General features: G+C 38.6%; 3 protein-coding genes across 8 annotated transcripts in view; 2 read left to right on the top strand and 1 right to left on the bottom strand.

Annotated features, from left to right (window-relative positions):
* The window catches only part of LOC122986115 (nucleobindin-2-like), a 15,382-nt gene extending 11,027 nt beyond the window's left edge, over positions 1-4,355 (top strand). For both annotated transcript variants that reach the window (XM_044357211.1, XM_044357210.1), the window contains 4 exons: positions 319-408; positions 727-897; positions 1,315-1,363; positions 2,799-4,355. In XM_044357211.1, the coding sequence (XP_044213146.1) occupies positions 319-408; positions 727-897; positions 1,315-1,363; positions 2,799-2,911 (423 nt within the window). In that variant the 3' untranslated portion in view covers positions 2,912-4,355. The remainder of the gene's footprint in view (positions 1-318; positions 409-726; positions 898-1,314; positions 1,364-2,798) is intronic.
* si:dkey-10o6.2 (uncharacterized protein LOC100124608 homolog) lies at positions 4,213-9,607 on the bottom strand. 4 transcript variants are annotated; one of them, XM_044357213.1, is made up of 7 exons: positions 9,347-9,607; positions 9,142-9,266; positions 8,974-9,040; positions 8,231-8,375; positions 6,057-6,199; positions 5,570-5,680; positions 4,213-4,760 (listed from the first exon to the last, which is right to left on the bottom strand). In XM_044357213.1, exons 1-7 carry the CDS (start codon positions 9,497-9,499, stop codon positions 4,581-4,583), a joined length of 924 nt encoding a protein of 307 aa, XP_044213148.1. In that variant the 5' UTR covers positions 9,500-9,607; the 3' UTR covers positions 4,213-4,580. The 4 variants fall into 4 exon arrangements, with proteins under 4 accessions (XP_044213148.1, XP_044213149.1, XP_044213147.1 ...); XM_044357214.1 differs by lacking the exon at positions 8,231-8,375 and adding an exon at positions 6,487-6,631; XM_044357212.1 differs by lacking the exons at positions 8,231-8,375; positions 8,974-9,040; positions 9,142-9,266; positions 9,347-9,607 and adding exons at positions 6,487-6,631; positions 7,209-7,275; positions 7,380-7,504; positions 7,585-7,865.
* Positions 7,966-17,129, top strand: LOC122986114 (patatin-like phospholipase domain-containing protein 2). 2 transcript variants are annotated; one of them, XM_044357207.1, is made up of 10 exons: positions 7,966-8,010; positions 9,774-10,034; positions 10,734-10,966; positions 11,387-11,452; positions 12,574-12,783; positions 14,134-14,194; positions 14,369-14,569; positions 15,138-15,279; positions 16,475-16,582; positions 16,712-17,129. In XM_044357207.1, exons 2-10 carry the CDS (start codon positions 9,848-9,850, stop codon positions 17,061-17,063), a joined length of 1,560 nt encoding a protein of 519 aa, XP_044213142.1. In that variant the 5' UTR covers positions 7,966-8,010; positions 9,774-9,847; the 3' UTR covers positions 17,064-17,129. The 2 variants fall into 2 exon arrangements, with proteins under 2 accessions (XP_044213142.1, XP_044213144.1); XM_044357209.1 differs by lacking the exon at positions 7,966-8,010 and having other exon boundaries at positions 9,707-10,034.

The raw sequence follows: 17,129 nt of genomic DNA, 5'->3' as shown, positions 1-17,129 counted from the left end.
ATGCAGGCATCTCTATCAGTAAAAATATTCAGGCTTTTTCAATTATACGTTCAGTGCTTTTAAATACCAGAATGTAGTTGTGAGTGAATTGCCCTTGAATGTGGTGTATTGGTGTCTGAAACACCTTCAGTCATTTTTTTACATTATCCATCCAAGCAGTGCAATAATCAGAACAGTTGTTTATCAGATATCACTTGACACAGTGTTCCTCACACTTAAAGCGACCAACATGGTGGGCAGTTGTGGCGAATGATTAGTGTTGAAGACCACGTGTCGGCCCTGAAGTTACTTAAAGCAGCTTCATGTGTTGATGTTCAGGTGGACACCAACAAAGACAGACTCGTGTCACTGGACGAGTTCATCGCGGCCACTAAGAAAGACGAGTTCCTCGAAAAAGACGAGTGGGAGGTAAGAGTGAGATTTTATAGGCAAGTCTGACAGATGTTGGCAGAAAAGTGAGGCTTCTCTTGGCAAGATAACATTTAGTAAATTAAGTCAAAATGTACACATTTGATTGTCTTTTCGGCCATGTTAGAATGAATGCATTTTTAATTCTAACAGGCAAGGCACACCAACCAAATGCTCGTATATATACATTTCTAAAATCACATATCCATACTTGACAAACTACATCAGAAATTTCAGCCTATTATTCATACAATTCATTGCATCTTATTATTCCCTGCCTTTCCCCCCTGCCTCCACGCTCTGCTCTTGCCTCCACAGACTTTGGATAATAACCCCGTGTACACCGAAGAGGAGATGAAAGAGTACGAACAGCACCTGGCCAATGAGGCGAATGACATCAACAAGAAGTCGGACGAGCTTCAGAAACAGAGGGAAGAGCTCGAAAGGAAACAGGAAGAACTGAATGCTCAGAAGATAGGCCTGCAGCAGGTTAATTAACACATACATCACATATTTCAGTCACTTGACAGGTGCAATGGATAAAGTACTGTAATAACCATAGTCACATACACTTCATATGACCATAAATAATATATGGTTGATCATATGCATGATTTGTTGGTATGTGAAGCATGTACTTCCTTGTAAGATCACTTTTAAGCTGCACCGAAACATTGTTTTATGCTTTAGATTAGACCAGCTTGTCAGAAAACATAATGTCAAGAACATGTGTAGCTTCTGTGTTCTCACAGAATACGGATCAATTTAACAATCCTTGAGGGATTTGTCCTGGAGATTTGTGTGCATGCTAAAATGCTTTTTAATCTCAAGCTCAAATGGAGCAGAGATTCCTACTTATTTTGTGATGCTCTAATGTTTTTTTTTTATTCTGCTTTCTCTGCTCAGGCAGTAGAAGAAATGGAAAAGTTAAAAGCCCAAAAAGCTGAAGTCAAACGTGAGTATCACATTGCCGTGATTGTTTTCTTGTATTCCTAATTGTATTTATCCAAGGAGATTTGAAGAACACACATGTTTACAGTAACCATCACACAGTTAAAGGAGAGGTTCACATTTTTTTTGTGTGTCTGTGGTTGATGTATTTGTTCCTCCTCGCAATACCTCCTGTGAAAAAATATCCTCCTAAAGTAATTTCACTTTAAGAGCTGGGGGACAAAATCCACACTCCTCATTCAGTGCAAAAATGCATTCCAAAGTTCAGACAAATTGAGTGGGTGTTTTCCAAATACAAAGAGGGAATTTTACACTCAAATAACTTTGGAAGATTTGTGTAACTCAGGCTGCTGAAGGAATCTGAACTGCCTGTATGGACAGGAGGAACAATTACAGTGATTATTAACTCTTTCAGTGTACATATGGGCTTGTAAATAGTGTTTTAAAGGATAAGGCAGGTGAGTTTCTATATATTTTTTTTATTGTCAACAAATCTCATGTGCAGAGCCAAACCAACAATGAATTGATCCTTTGTACTACATTGTACTTTGTAAATAACTTAAAGTATAAAGTCAAGAGGTTGTGATTATAGCATAAGAAGCTAGCAGTGGCGCATCTCTATTTTTAAACAAACTCAGCTCACCCAGTTCAGCAGTGTGGCTCACTGACATGTTTTTAATAGTTTTTGGACAACAACAGAGGTCTAAGGCACAGAGGAATAAGATATATCAGGCTTTGGATACAAACACAATACTTGTGTAAGTAGATAAATTCATTGTTGGTTTGGATCTGCACATGAGATTTGTTGACACAAAGAAAAATATAGAAAATCACCAGCCTTATCCTTTAAGACAGACATGAAAAAATGTGAACCTCTTCTTTAAAGGTGCAGCGTGTAAAATTTAGAGGCATGTAGCGGAACGGATTTAGCAGAAATGGAATATAATATTCATAAGTATGTTATAATTAGTGTATAATCACCTGAAAATAAGAATCATTGTGTTTTCGTTAGCTTAGAATGAGCTCTTTATGTCTACATAGGGAGCGGGTCCTGTTCCATGTAGCCCACCATGTTGCACCGCCATGTTTCTACAGTAGCCCAGAATGGACAAACCAAACACTGGCAAATCCTTCACGGCCACTGTAGGTTCTCCTACATGCTTGGAAGGAGGGGCGGTGGGTTGCAATATGCATCCTCACCGTTAGATGCCACTAAATCCTACACACTGCACCTTTAAAGCCATTATGTTTCATTTAAAATATATATACTATACTTATATATACTGGCGTCCCCTAGTGGTAGTATTAAAAATATTTACAATCTCAGCTGCCGTAAGTAGAGGATGCAAATTGGGAGGGGAACATTTAATTCACCTGAAATCTATCAGCTTCATGAACATGTAAATATAACTCACCAACAATATGTCTTTCTGTTGCAGAGCCGGGAACTACAGTAGCTGAAGGTGAACGAGCACCAGTTGTACCAGGAAACAATCAGCCGTTGCCCTCTGGTCACCCGCAGCAAGATGTACCAGTGCCAGGACATTCTTAGCAGGCCTCACCCCTCTCTGTACTGTATGTATGCCAGTAAGTGTGTATGTGTATCTGACTTGTCATAATTCCAATTTTCTGTTTTTTCGGATTTTTAAAACACCACTTGACATATAAAAATATGTCTACATATTAAGAGCACATGAGAAAATCTGATTTCAGGCTTCAGATTTAGTGCCTGTGCCCGATCATGCCCATGGCCCATTTGGCTCAAAATGTGGAGCTGGTCCAGTTTTCTTTGCGGACAATCGACCCATTTAAAAAAAAAAAAAAAAACAATCTTTCATCACAACAAGGACTCTGTTCTCTGTGGGAAGTGCTTTGGGGTGAAACGGGGAGGGCTCTTTGCCTGATAAGCAAATGTTTTGTTTTATGTACACTGTAGTTCATTGTCACTGGTACTGTCCCTCAGAGGAAATACTCTGAAAGTTATTATTATTATTATTATTATCTATTCAGGTATATAGAGCTGATCATTTTAGAAAAAAATGAATGTCATAAGTGTAACTTTAAAGTTTATGCAGCGCTGCTGGCTAATGAATGAAATGGTCCTGTTTACAGTAAAAAGGTGATTTTTTTTTTTTTCCATATAGTTTCAGCACATTTACTTAAAGAGTTTAAATTCTGTAACCATGAAGTAATGTTTTCTGTAATAAGACTTGCATTTGACCATGTTCACTTTTGTTTTATTTCATTTTAAAATGAGTTGCTGTTATAAAAACTATGCTGTCAGCCAATATTTGAAAATCAGAATAATTTTGTCCTCTTTTGCAACAGTTACACACATTTCTTTTCAATATCACCATTATTGTTAGATGATGTTTTTGTAATGGCTGTCATCTTTTACAGTAAAAATTCTTCTTTACTTTTTTTTTTACAATGCGTGTACCTCCATAAAAAATACATATTTCTTAAGCTTTCCAGCTGTTGTCTCCTGTGGACCAGATAATTGAAGAACATATTTAGTTTACAGATTTAGATTTACATATATTATATATTTAAATCTTTTAATTTAATATAATAGTGTGGGTGTTATAGAGTGATGATTGTGTGTTTTTTGTGTACAGCGTGTTTGTGTGTCAGTGAATTTGTCATTTTTTATGTTAGTATATATTCAGTTTATTTATTCTCTACATCACTGGAAATGAAACTACAGCAGTTCAGGTTTGACCACATCTCTGTCATAAGAGATGGAAACCCTGACTTAAACTCAACAGAGTTACAAGGTCAAACATGGTCTAGATACATTAATACAACTGATACTGAATAAACCCATAAAAATGTTCTTTTGAAGGATTGAGGTACAATAGACCAGTTGATTTTATTTTATTTTTTTGTCCCTTTCAAAAAGCAAAATCTGTCCACTGCCCAACTTTCTATGTAGTAAATTCAGCCACCTGTTGTACGAGATTTGAATGCGGACAATAAAGTGAATGAGCTTGCAAGTTTAAGGTCTGTGTCTCTTTGTTTTTATCACACACATCGACTCATGATTATCTAAAACACAATCATATTCAAACCACGTTAACAATGTTAAAATTTGGACACGAAAAGTGACGTTTTCAGCACTTTGAAAGTAATTCCTACATTTTTAAAGCTTAGCAGGGCACCTCGAGTCCTTTCACAAAGTAACATTTATAATGAACACCTGTGAATTCATAGGTGGAAATTCAGCTTCGTCCATAGGAGTCGTTGAAGCGCTCGATGATGTAGGCGCCTGCTGTAACAGGTGGGTATTTGTCGGAGCCGTCACAGCAGGTGATCAGGGCCTCGTCATCCGGCTGGACGAAGAAAGCCAGAGACTGACGTGTGCTGGAGTCACCAGCAGGGGGCAGCAAAACTCTGTGGCGCTGATGAACAGGAAACAACTTTATATACCAGAATCCACCTCTGTGTTACTTGTTTAAGTCATCAGGAATATTGCCCTATAACAGCTGAGTTGAGATTTATACAAAGTATGAAAAAATTTAACACAAGATTCAGACATTACATCATCTCCAGTGAGGCTGAAACCAGGATAAAAATGAAGACTCGATGACTCAGACATGCTAAGAATTTTCTGTTCAAGGAGTTTAGGATTTTACAAGCAGTCCATGTACGCTGCTGTGACACTACTACTACTAACACTAATGTCTTCATTTTTGAGGCCTGTTTGTAATCTCTGTATTCACTAGAACCGCAATGATTAGTCGATTGATTGGTTAGTCAATTGACAGAAAATTAATAGCCAAAAATTTTGATAAATTTTGAGATAAAACAAGACATTTTAGGTTTCATTTTGGGCTTTGGGAAACATTTTTGACATATTTATTTGACATTTTTTCACAATTTTCTTACATTTTACAGACCCAACGACTAATCAAGAAAATCAACAGATTCATCAATAATGAAAATAATCATTAGCTGCACTAATTCAGTATAGGCTGATATGTTTATTTATGTTTACTTTTTCATTTACAATGATTTCTAGGTACTTGAGGTGTGGCTGTATCTTCAAAATCAAACATGAGGAGACCTATTGAGCTTCAAATGTTAAAAAACTCTGTCTGATTGAGAAACGCATGTTTGTTCTTTTTGTAACCTTTGTACTGTTGTAATGAAAAAAAAGAAAAGTTCAACCAAGCTTGCTTATAGATGGAACTCTCTGGAGAAAACTCACCACAGAGACAAAGTGATCACTGGTCCAGCGCTGCATCAGGTCCGCGATGTTGATGAGGACTGCTCCGGGGATGCTGGGAGCATCGATGAATTCACCTGAACGACTTAGTACCTGAGGGTTAACAAGTGTCAAAATGATAGATTACATCTAAATCTACGCCAAATTTACAGTTTGGCAATGTTGATTTTAGGGAGAAATTAAGATTATGACAAAATGAAACTTGTGTTATATCATTAAACTTAACAAAAAAAGATGTGACAAAGATTGCCTGAAGTATTCCTAAAGCTTCAGTTAGTGGAAAATTACAATATGTGGTAAAACAGTGAATGAAAAATGTTTTCTGGGGAAAGTCAAACAAAGAGAGAGCTGGACAACAAAGGTAAAAAAAATACCTTCTGAGATTGCTAATTTTTAGAGAGCAAGTTGATAAAATTATTTTCCTGCCTGTGTCTTGCATCCAGAGAGGTGAAGATGTGCGCAGCGTTACCTGCAGACCCCCCGATCCCTGGAACAACAAGGTGATGCTGCCGTAGTCTGAATGCTCTCCACATCGCAGCTGACCCTCCTTCGCCTGCTCTCTGTTCACTGGAGGGTAGTACAGAGACCGCAGCGTCGTGGCGTTCCCATCAGCTGCAGGAGACACAACAGAACTGTCAGAATTTACACTGGGCTTCAGATTCACATATCAACATGTGTCCAGATATCTACAGTTATGTTTCCAAAAGTCTGATTTTAACTTCCTATACTGTCAAAGCAGGTGTCAAACATGATGCTGCTGAGTGAGAGGTCTGTTTGCTCATGAAGGCTGCCAGAAGTGAACTCAGAGAGTCTAATTTCAGTGGAGTAGTTTAAGCTTGAATCACTTCACCCTTGCAGCTAAAGCCCAGTCAACAGTGACTGTGCTGATCTGTACATACTTCCTATAAGACGATGAGCACCAAGAAACACCTCGGGGTCCAGACCCAGACTGTGGGCCATCACCCTCAGCACCCGCAGACTCAGGTCTTTACAGCGCATGAAGAAAGACCTCTGGATCTCCTGGAACTCTGCTGACGGCCATTTCTGTGACAGAGACGAATGACGCATTATGAGGCAGATATTGATATTTGAAAGTTAAAAAAAATAACATTACATCACTCTTTAAAAAAATTTATGTTTCCAAACTTAAAAGACATAAAATAATCAAACATTTTTAGTTGGGGATCCCTTCTATTTGGAAATTTGGTGGGAAAGATTTGTGGCAAAGCTACACACTGAACAGTGTAATGGGGACACTGTTTCTAATTGACCTAAAACAAATATCTGGCATTTCTGTACCACAATTTCTTGTTATATACAGTACATATGGATATCAATATATCTGTTATAAATTAATATAGATTAAGATTATAAAGATTTTTTCTGTTGATCTGTTTTCTGTTGATCAACTAATGAGTTAATCGATTAATACTTGCAGCTCTGATCAGTTGATAATCTTTGCAGACCAAGAGCAGAACAGAACTTTTTCTGATGCAAAAACAGCTGCACTTTCACCCCAAACTGATAAACCACAGCTGGATCAATCTGGCGTCTGTGTGACCAAACACAACACTCCTGCAAGTACGTCTGTTGTATGAAATGTATGACAGTGTGTCATTACTATGTCAGGGCGCAGTGAAGCAGTGTTGAACGCCTCCTTTAAATCTCCAGGTCGAAGTGGATTCAACCTGAAAAGTAGTTTTTTTAAAAGAAAATTTAAAACCAAAATGTTTTGCAGTACATATTGCTGCTAAAAAGTGATAAAAAAAAGTGTTCATTTCCTGATTCCCACCTCTCAGTCTCCAAAGACACCCAGCCGTGGTTCGGATTATTGGCGAAGCTTTTCCTGCTGAAAGGTTGTTTCTGTTCATCTGGCTGCAGGAAGAATCTCTTGGATATGTCCATTACACGATCTATCTGTGCAAACACAACAAGAGACGCGTTCCTACCCTGCAAACACCGCATGCTCCTCTGACTTTACTCGCTCTTCTTCTTACCTCCTCCGGAGTAATCCCGGTGTTTTCAAGAAACACAAAGCCAACTTCTGTGAAAGCTGTTTTCATCTCTTTGCTCAAATTGTGCAGCTGCTCATCAGAAACTTCTTTCTCACTCAGGCTGAAGGCGCTGAAGTCCACCACTGGGATGCTCATTTCTAAAAACAAAACGTTAAATCTAAAAGTATCTAAATGCAGAGTTTCGGGATATGAGGTTGTCACTCACCCTGAACAGCGTGGAAATAATAAACAGTTATTATCAGTTGTTGCAACGTCATGCTGCTGTCAGTCATGTGACCTTTCCCAGCCAATAGGAAAAGACCTCTTAATGATAAAAATTGCACAATAGTTGTTAATCGTTTCACCTTTGGATGCAGGTGTTGTTAAGGTGGCACTTTGCCCATAAAGAGCTCATCCCCATCATTTTAATTTTTACAGTTCAACAATTTTAACTTCCTTTACTGTCAAAGCAGGTGTCAAACATGATGCTGCTGAGTGAGAGGTCTGTTTGCTCATGAAGGCTGCCAGAAGTGAACTCAGAGAGTCTAACTTCAGTGGAGTAGTTTAAGCTTGAATCACTTCTAACTATCAACTATGTGCCCTCGCAGCTAAAGCCCAGTCAACAGTGACTGTGCTGATCTGTACATACTTCCTATAAGACGATGAGCACCAAGAAACACCTCGGGGTCCAGACCCAGACTGTGGGCCATAACCCTCAGCACCCGCAGACTCAGCTCTTTACAGCGCATGAAGAAAGACCTCTGGATCTCCTGGAACTCTGCTGACGGCCATCTCTGTGACAGAAACGAATGACGTTAGAGTGAGACAAAAACTGGATTTATGAGGCAGATATTGATATTTGAAAGTTAAAAAAAATAACATTACATCACTCTTTAAACAAATATATGTTTCCAAACTTAAAAGACATAAAATAATCAAACATTTTTAGTTGGGGATCCCTTCTATTTGGAAATTTGGTGGGAAAGATTTGTGGCAAAGCTACACACTGAACAGTGTAATGGGGACACTGTTTCTAATTGACCTAAAACAAATATCTGGCATTTCTGTACCACAATTTCTTGTTATATACAGTACATATGGATATCAATATATCTGTTATAAATTAATATAGATTAAGATTATAAAGATTTTTTCTGTTGATCTGTTTTCTGTTGATCAACTAATGAGTTCATCGATTAATACTTGCAGCTCTGATCAGTTGATAATCTTTGCAGACCAAGAGCAGAACAGAACTTTTTCTGATGCAAAAACAGCTGCACTTTCACCCCAAACTGATAAACCACAGCTGGATCAATCTGGCGTCTGTGTGACCAAACACAACACTCCTGCAAGTACGTCTGTTGTATGAAATGTATGACAGTGTGTCATTACTATGTCAGGGCGCAGTGAAGCAGTGTTGAACGCCTCTTTTAAATCTCCAGGTCGACGTGGATTCAACCTGAAAAGTAGTTTTTTAAAAGAAACTTTAAAACCAAAATGTTTTGCAGTACATATTGCTGCTAAAAAGTGATAAAAAAGTGTTCATTTCCTGATTCCCACCTCTCAGTCTCCAAAGACACCCAGCCGTGGTTCGGATTATTGGCGAAGCTTTTCCTGCTGAAAGGTTGTTTCTGTTCATCTGGCTGCAGGAAGAATCTTTTGGATATGTCCATTACACGACCTACCTGTGCAAACACAACAAGAGACGCGTTCCTACCCTGCAAACACCGCATGGTCCTCTGATTTTACTCGCTCTTCTTCTTACCTCCTCCGGAGTAATCCCGGTATTTTCAAGAAACACAAAGCCAACTTCTCTGAAAGCTGTTTTCATCTCTTTGCTCAAATTGTGCAGCTGCTCATCAGAAACTTCTTTCTCACTCAGGCTGAAGGCGCTGAAGTCCACCACTGGGATGCTCATTTCTAAAAACAAAACGTTAAATCTAAAAGTATCTAAATGCAGAGTTTCGGGATATGAGGTTGTCACTCACCCTGAACAGCGTGGAAATAATAAACAGTTATTATCAGTTGTTGCAACGTCATGCTGCTGTCAGTCATGTGACCTTTCCCAGCCAATAGGAAAAGACCTCTTAATGATAAAAATTGCACAATAGTTGTTAATCGTTTCACCTTTGGATGCAGGTGTTGTTAAGGTGGCACTTTGCCCATAAAGAGCTCATCCCCATCATTTTAATTTTTACAGTTCAACAAGTTGAGATTTTGTGTGTTTTTGTGGTGGATTTGCACATTCTGGTCATTTCTGGTAGAAATGTTTGATTTGAAGAAAGAATGGAGCATCTCCTTTGCAGGTTGCGGTTTTATGGGGATTTATTATGTTGGTGCCACCAGTTGTATCCTTGAACGGTTCCCAGGCTTCATACGAGACGCTTCTAAGATCTATGGAGCCTCTGCAGGTGCTCTGATGGCTTCTGTTCTTTCTGTAGGAATCCCACTAGGTGAGCTGTTGGTCCCTACAAGACCAAACTTCACTCAGAAATGCGTCATTTCAACTTTGCATCAGAAATCAGTAAATATTCCAGGTAGATGGAACGAAATTAAGGAGAATAATTAAATCATTACATTTTAATCTTTAATTCGGCATAGGTGTTATTAACCAAGCAGTGTTGTAGTTTGATAAACAACTATGTCACTGCTTTTACCCACATTACCCTCAGAAGTAGCCTATATTTTATGGACAGCTTTTTTAAATTTTATTTTGTGCATTCAAAAACACAGAAGTAACAGACTTGTTCAGTGTTCACTTCACATGACTGTCCAGCAAAGGTTTTGTCAGGTGAACTTCAGAAACTCCCAGATAGTGAAAATGAACACAGATCTCAATAAACAGAACTTTTTTTTTTTAGTTTTTTTTTAAGTGTGGCAAAATAATAGACGACACAAGATGCAAACAAATCATGATACAATTCAAATCATAGCTTAGCATCAGCTTTTCTATTTTTTAAAGTGCGTCTGCAGTGTTTTTTTTTTTGCATTAGACCTTTCTCAGCTGTGTGAGCTCCTAAACATGGAAACATGTCTGCAGTTGAATCAATTCTTTGTATAGTTTTAGATTTTAATTATAAGAATGTATACTTCCTGTTTTGATATTAATGAACGCTGCATAGAGTCGCTGTTCACTGTGTTCCTCTGTGCAGAGAAATGCTGCGCTGATTTGATGTTTATGGCTAAAGAGGCCAGAAAGCACAAACTTGGACCCCTGCATCCGGCTTACAACCTGCTGCAGATAGTAAAGGACTCTCTGCAGAGGGGCCTGCCAGAAGACGCACACGTTCGTGCCTCTGGGAAGCTCTGCGTGTCTCTGACCAGAGTCTCTGATGGGAAGAACGTACTGGTGTCGGAGTTCGACAGCAGGGAGGAGCTCGTTCAGGTATGTCGTACAGTCTGGGGAGTTGAGTCGACCCTCCTGTTTAGAATGAACTCCTCTGGGGTCAACAGACACTTCACTGCCTTGATTACTGACATTATAAGTAGCCAAAAGGTAGAGGTAGATGGGACCTATATCGATACAGTCGTCATTGTTTTTAGAGTTGGTCAAGTAAGTGAAATGCAGACCACAGTGGAGGGTTTCATACTTGAGTAAACTGATGAGAAAGATGTTGAATATGAGTCAGGGTGGAGGCCGTAATTTTAAGAATTTGCACTTTTGATGACCTCTCTCAAAAAAAAGCTCAAACTGTTATTTTCCTATCTTTGGAGGAAACTTGACTCCATCCCTGTGGACTCAGATGTTTTTGTGATTGTTTGTCCTTCAATTAACCAGCATGCAGCAATAATCTGCCTTTTCCAGGCCCTTGTATGCAGCTGCTTCGTCCCTTTCTACTGTGGTGTTATTCCACCCACCTACCGCGGAGTGGTGAGTGAACCAACAAGCCCTTATTCATAAGCAAGGACATGTTGTTTCCAATTTAGCCAGAAAATTTATGGTTGCAGCTCAGTATGTGTAGCATCTAAACTGAGGTCAAGAGGCAAACAATGGACGCAACCAACCTGTGCTTATATAAATGAAACAAAATGATGTTAAGTGTGTTTTTGAACAGTTCTCGCTTGTTGCACATCCAGATTTGTCATTGATGTTTCTTACCATTTTGTCACAACAGCTTATCTGTGCTGGTGCCGCTAGTCTCGGTTTAGTAAACACATCCTACCACTTTCCCAAAATGTCCAAACTTCATTCAAAAGAGAAATTCAGGCAAATGAGGAGGGTATTTAGCATGTATGCACAAAGTAACAGTCAAACACAGACTGATATAGTATCATATATCGAGTTTATTTGTTATCATTCACATAATGTACCTTTTTGAAACCTTATTTTTCTTATGACCAGGTAAATAGAGAGGACAACATTTTGTAATACAATAAAAAACAAACAAATTCTGGTTTACATTAAGTGTTTCCTTGTGTGTCGACTCTCAGACTGCATTTTTATTGAAGGGTGTTTCTATCATTTTGTTACAGTGGTCCCTAAGGACAAATAACATACAAGAGTAAAAGTACAAACATTAAAAAAAACAAAAGCGACTAGCTTCATAGTATTTTGCTTGTTGCGTGTGTTTTCCCTTTTTGGTATTTTTAGCATTTCTTTCTCTTACATATATAAAGAAGGAATATTTCAAACACCTTTATATTACTGTATAATGCAATACAATTCAATATGAGGCCACAAAATACAGCCTTCAAAATTACTAGTGACTAGAATTAGTTTTTAATTAATTAGGTTTATAAATGTAGTGTCTCATTTATACAGGGCAGTGGGATTACATTATTATGTATTGATCACATGCTTTAAACTTATCCCTCTCTCAAGATTAACCTGTCAGTTTGATTTACATGATTCACAAATTACTACATCATTATGAAATCTGTGTACAGTATGTTGGACAGTATTCATTAATTCAAATGTCAGAACATGTGGTTATTAATAATAGCCCTTAATCCATTTAAAGTCATTGATCAACACCTTTCCTCTCCACTCAGCATTATGTGGACGGTGCTGTCAGTGACAACTTGCCTCGCTGTCACCTGAAGAACACGATCACCTTCTCCGCGTATGCCGGTGAGAGCGACGTCTGCCCCCGAGGGAGCACGCTCAACTTCCACGAGGTGCGCTTCAACAACGTCAGCATCCAGGTCAACACGGAGAACATGTACAGAGTCGCCAGCACCTTCTTCCCCCCGGAGCCTGAGGTGAGACGCAGAGCCAGAGTCCAGGTTTTAGGAGCTTCTGCAGCAGTTAGAAACATTTATTAGCTCCAAACTGGCTGGTTGGTTGACAGGTTAATCAAAATGAAAAAAACATTCATATTATCGCCAAACAATTTCTAAAGCATTATAGTTTCTTCATTTTTTAATGTATTTATCCTCACTTTAAGCAGCCGTTGTTTTCCATTCATGTTAGCTGGTTTCCATTCTTTTTAGCATGAAACATGGATGGTTAAAGGTGGAAGAGGTATAATTATACCTACACATCACATACGTGCAGTTTAAGGTCTGAAATGTTGTTTATTTTAATACATTTTGTGGGTTTTAGTCTTTTTTCATTGGTTCAGATTTTCTTTAACACAAGGTGGAATTAATTATTTACTGGTAATGATATTGATGAAAAGTGGATCATAAGAACGTCTATCTGTGTCATGCAACATTTTTTATACTATGTGGAATATCTCCAGCATAAAAAATGCATGAGGAAGGGATGATTTTTAGCTCTATAGACAGTTTTCAACACTAACCACTATCCACCCGTCCAGGCCACCTATGTTTCTGTTTTCATCCTCTTCAAAGTCCTGCCTGAACTGAAGATGAACCAAAGTATTTACAAGTTTCTTTCTATGTCTCCATTTTGCCATCTGCTGGTCAGAGATTTACTATTGCAATCTTAGGATATGATCATACTTTTTCAAGTCTGTTTTAAAACAGCAGTCAGGTATGAACACTGAAACGGGTTTTGCTAGCTGTAATCATTCCTAATGTTCATACTGACCATTAGAAGACCCTCATGCAAATGCACTTATGATTTAATCTCTCTTGGGACAAAATCCACATTCCTCATTTTGAGCAAAAATGTATTTAAAAGTTTATCTGAAGATAATTTGAGGCTTCAGCAGTCAGAATAACATTAACAGTCTTTCTGAGCTCTGTTTGTGTCTCAATGGACAGTGTTTTCCTGTTCAGCTGCAGTGGAAATATAGTAACAAAAAAAGTGAATTTTGCATTAAAAAGAAAATAATTTTGAAAGATATTGACTTGATTTGAATAATCCGGACAGCTGAAGCTTCGTATTTGCTTCAAATAAACTTTTAAATACATTTTTGCATGGAAGGAGGACTTTGGATCACTTACATTGAAAGTGCATTATGAAGAGATCGCTTTAATAGTCAGTATGAACAGGATGAATGATAATAGCAAGAAAAACATGTGTCAATGTTTATTTGGCCACCTGACTATTGTTTAGGACAGACTTGAAACATTGTGAATTTATCCTTTAAGTATAAGACTGTACCTCCCTTGATTTTCATCAAGCATGTTTGGATTTTTCAGGCAATGGCTGAAATCTGTCAGAATGGATACGTGGATGCTCTCCGCTTCCTGCAAGAGAACAGTAAGCCCATCTAGTCATGAAGACATGATGACATCTAGTCATGTAGTAGATGCCACAGTAGCTAATAGATTAAAAACATTCCAGAGAATAGGACAGTAAAACATAGCCCAATATCACTAGTAATCCAGTGCTCCTTATTGCATAAATCCTCTTGATTTTAAATGCCCATCACAGATCTAATCAGCAGCGAGTGTCCTCTGAGAAGTTTGGAGACGGACATTCCCAAACCTGTTTGTTGCGAGCTGGCAAAGGAGCCGGCTGAAGCTGAAGAGTCCAACGAGGACACACAACAGAAAGGACTGAAAGCACCTCGGGATGAGCACTGGTGGCTGGATCCACAGCTCATAGACAGGCTCCCAGTTAACTTAAAAAAAGGTACGGACAGTCACTGAAGGGCAGGCTGATCTGGTAGGTTGGTGCTTTTCTTTCTGGAATATAAACTCATACAAAACTACAAACATATCAAAACATTGTAAATCTTCAAAATAATAATAATAATAAATGCTAGAGAGATAAATATAATTTAATCTACTTTGTGCAGGTCCCTCAGAACTACCATTTTGCACAAATATTCAACTGTCATACATGAAATACATCATAGAAGATGTCAGGTTCTCCTCTACATCAGCCTCCATATACCATAATGCACTGCAGCTTGCAGATCTGTTGTTTACATTGTAACACAACACCATGTTCAGTGGTATTTCACTAACAGAAGGCAGCTGTATTGTTCTCTCCCCAACCATAAAAACAAACATTTTGTATCACCCTCTACACCTACATACATCAGGAAAATCCTCTTTATATGGGACAAAACGGTAAAGAACAGACTGCAGATCAAACCAAAGTAACATTAATAAGCCACTGAGCCAGAACAGCAAATTTAACGCAGTAAAACTATAATATTAACCTTTCACTGTGTGTGTGTCTGTATTTGTGTCAGCGTTGTGTGAAGCCTGTAGAGAGACGCGTACTGCTGGTGGTCTGTTGTCTCAGGTCACTGAGCTCCTGCCAGACAAAGTGACATCATACCTGCGGATCCCCTGTACTCTGCCGGTGGAGTCGGCCTGCTCTCTGGCCCAGAGGTAAGAACCTCACAGTGCTGCATGTATATAGCATGTATTCAATCAGCTACAGCAACACAACAGCTCAAGTATTTTCTAATATGCTTGAAGTCAGTTATGCAAATTAATTACAACAAATGCTCAGATGTTTTGTGAGTTCTACTGAATACTGAACCACAGATGCATGTTTTGGGGATGGTAATAGTATTACTTTGCATTTCTGGGGTGGTTTGCTGTAGCATCCAGGGAGTTAAGTTGACCTTGGACATAAACTTTTTTAAAAGCTCCCCTCTGGCAAGAGGCTGAGGTCTGTCAAGACCAAAACCTTGCGCCACAAGAATAGTTTCTTCCCATCTGCAGCCGGCCTCATCAACAAGGCCCGGGACCCCCACTGACATGGACTCTATCCCCCCACCACCATGGACATTAAACGTTATATTAACACAAGACTCCATAATCTCATATCTGCACACCTGTGATCTTTGATCTAACATGGGGCGTTATATTATCTCATTCTCTTCTATTTAATACTGTAGCAACTCTTGTCACTTAAAATATATTTTACATATATTTTTTTTTATTGTAAATTCTTTTATTTTTTATATTATTTAGGATTACTTATTTTTGTGTATATTTTTGACTGTTATGCACCAGAACACCAAGGCAAATTCCTTATAGGTGCAAACCTAATTGACAATAAATCTGATTCTGATTCTGAAGAAATTCTTCAGGTTTGCAGATATCAAGCTAAACACCTGTTTGCAAATATTGTATCTACTCTACTGCACTTACTTTGTATATAAAGATTTTACATAAAACATGAAATAAGATGCTGTTTATCATCATATCATCTTTCTGTCATCTTTTTATCTGTTTCTCCTTTATTTTTTCTTTCTTCGTTTTAACAGTGGCTATTATTTATAATGGGTATGATTATATCTGTTCAAGTGTCTGAGTAATCCATGACAGTGTGACAGTGAGACAACATGAACACCAGGACCCTGAAACTGAAGCAGCTAAATTAAATTCAGCCATTATTAATTTTATTATTTACACCTTTAATTCTCTTATCGGGACACCTCAAATACATTTTTGATACAGGACTTGTGGATTATTAGTGGAACTGCAGCTTTTATTTAAATGAAGGATTTGAGTGCTTCCACCACAGTTAATATGTATTAATTTGACACTTCATGACTTTGATTATTTCTCCCAGACTAGTAGACTGGATTCCTGACGTGCCCAGGGATATGAGCTGGTTCTACGGCGTGGCTGGAGACATCTATAAAAAAGCTTGGAAGGTCAAGGTGGAGGACTGTGAAAGGTGTGCAGTGTTATGACTCTTTCTCCTTTTTTTTATTGTAGCTCTTCACACGTGCAGACTCGGTTGCTCTGGTGAAGTACAATGCATCTAAAACTCTCAGCTGTACTTATCCACCGTGTCTTTTTACAGTGAGGTGGCTCTGCACAGATCTACAAGCCTGCCATTAGGCCTGAACCTGTGGAATAATAAAAAAGAAGATGTAAATGCTCTCCCACTGACGCCAGAGACCACTCCCACCTCCAGCCTTACCTTTACCTGGAACACAAACACTGAGTCGGACCACATGTTCCTGACTCCACCCCCTACACCCACCTTCTGCCCTGAGTTTGGTAAAGCCACTGTAGAGTCACCAAAAAGTGCAGGTAGAAGTTGGGGTTTGGGTCTGGGCAGAGCTGTGGGGTGGATCCGACATAGTGCATCTGAGCAAGGTTCAAACATCGAGAAGTCTGAAGACTCTATGTCCTTTTCTGAGTTCAAGTAAATATATTTAATATGACACTGAAAGAGAAGAATGTGAAAAAAAGTTGAATAAATGAATGTAAAAATG

The sequence above is a fragment of the Thunnus albacares genome, chromosome 7 (assembly GCF_914725855.1).
Source record: "Thunnus albacares chromosome 7, fThuAlb1.1, whole genome shotgun sequence".
In the NCBI taxonomy this organism is placed as follows: Eukaryota; Metazoa; Chordata; class Actinopteri; order Scombriformes; family Scombridae; genus Thunnus; species Thunnus albacares.
The sequence above is the reverse complement of the archived record's forward strand: the minus strand, read 5'-3'. Positions and strand labels throughout refer to the sequence as shown.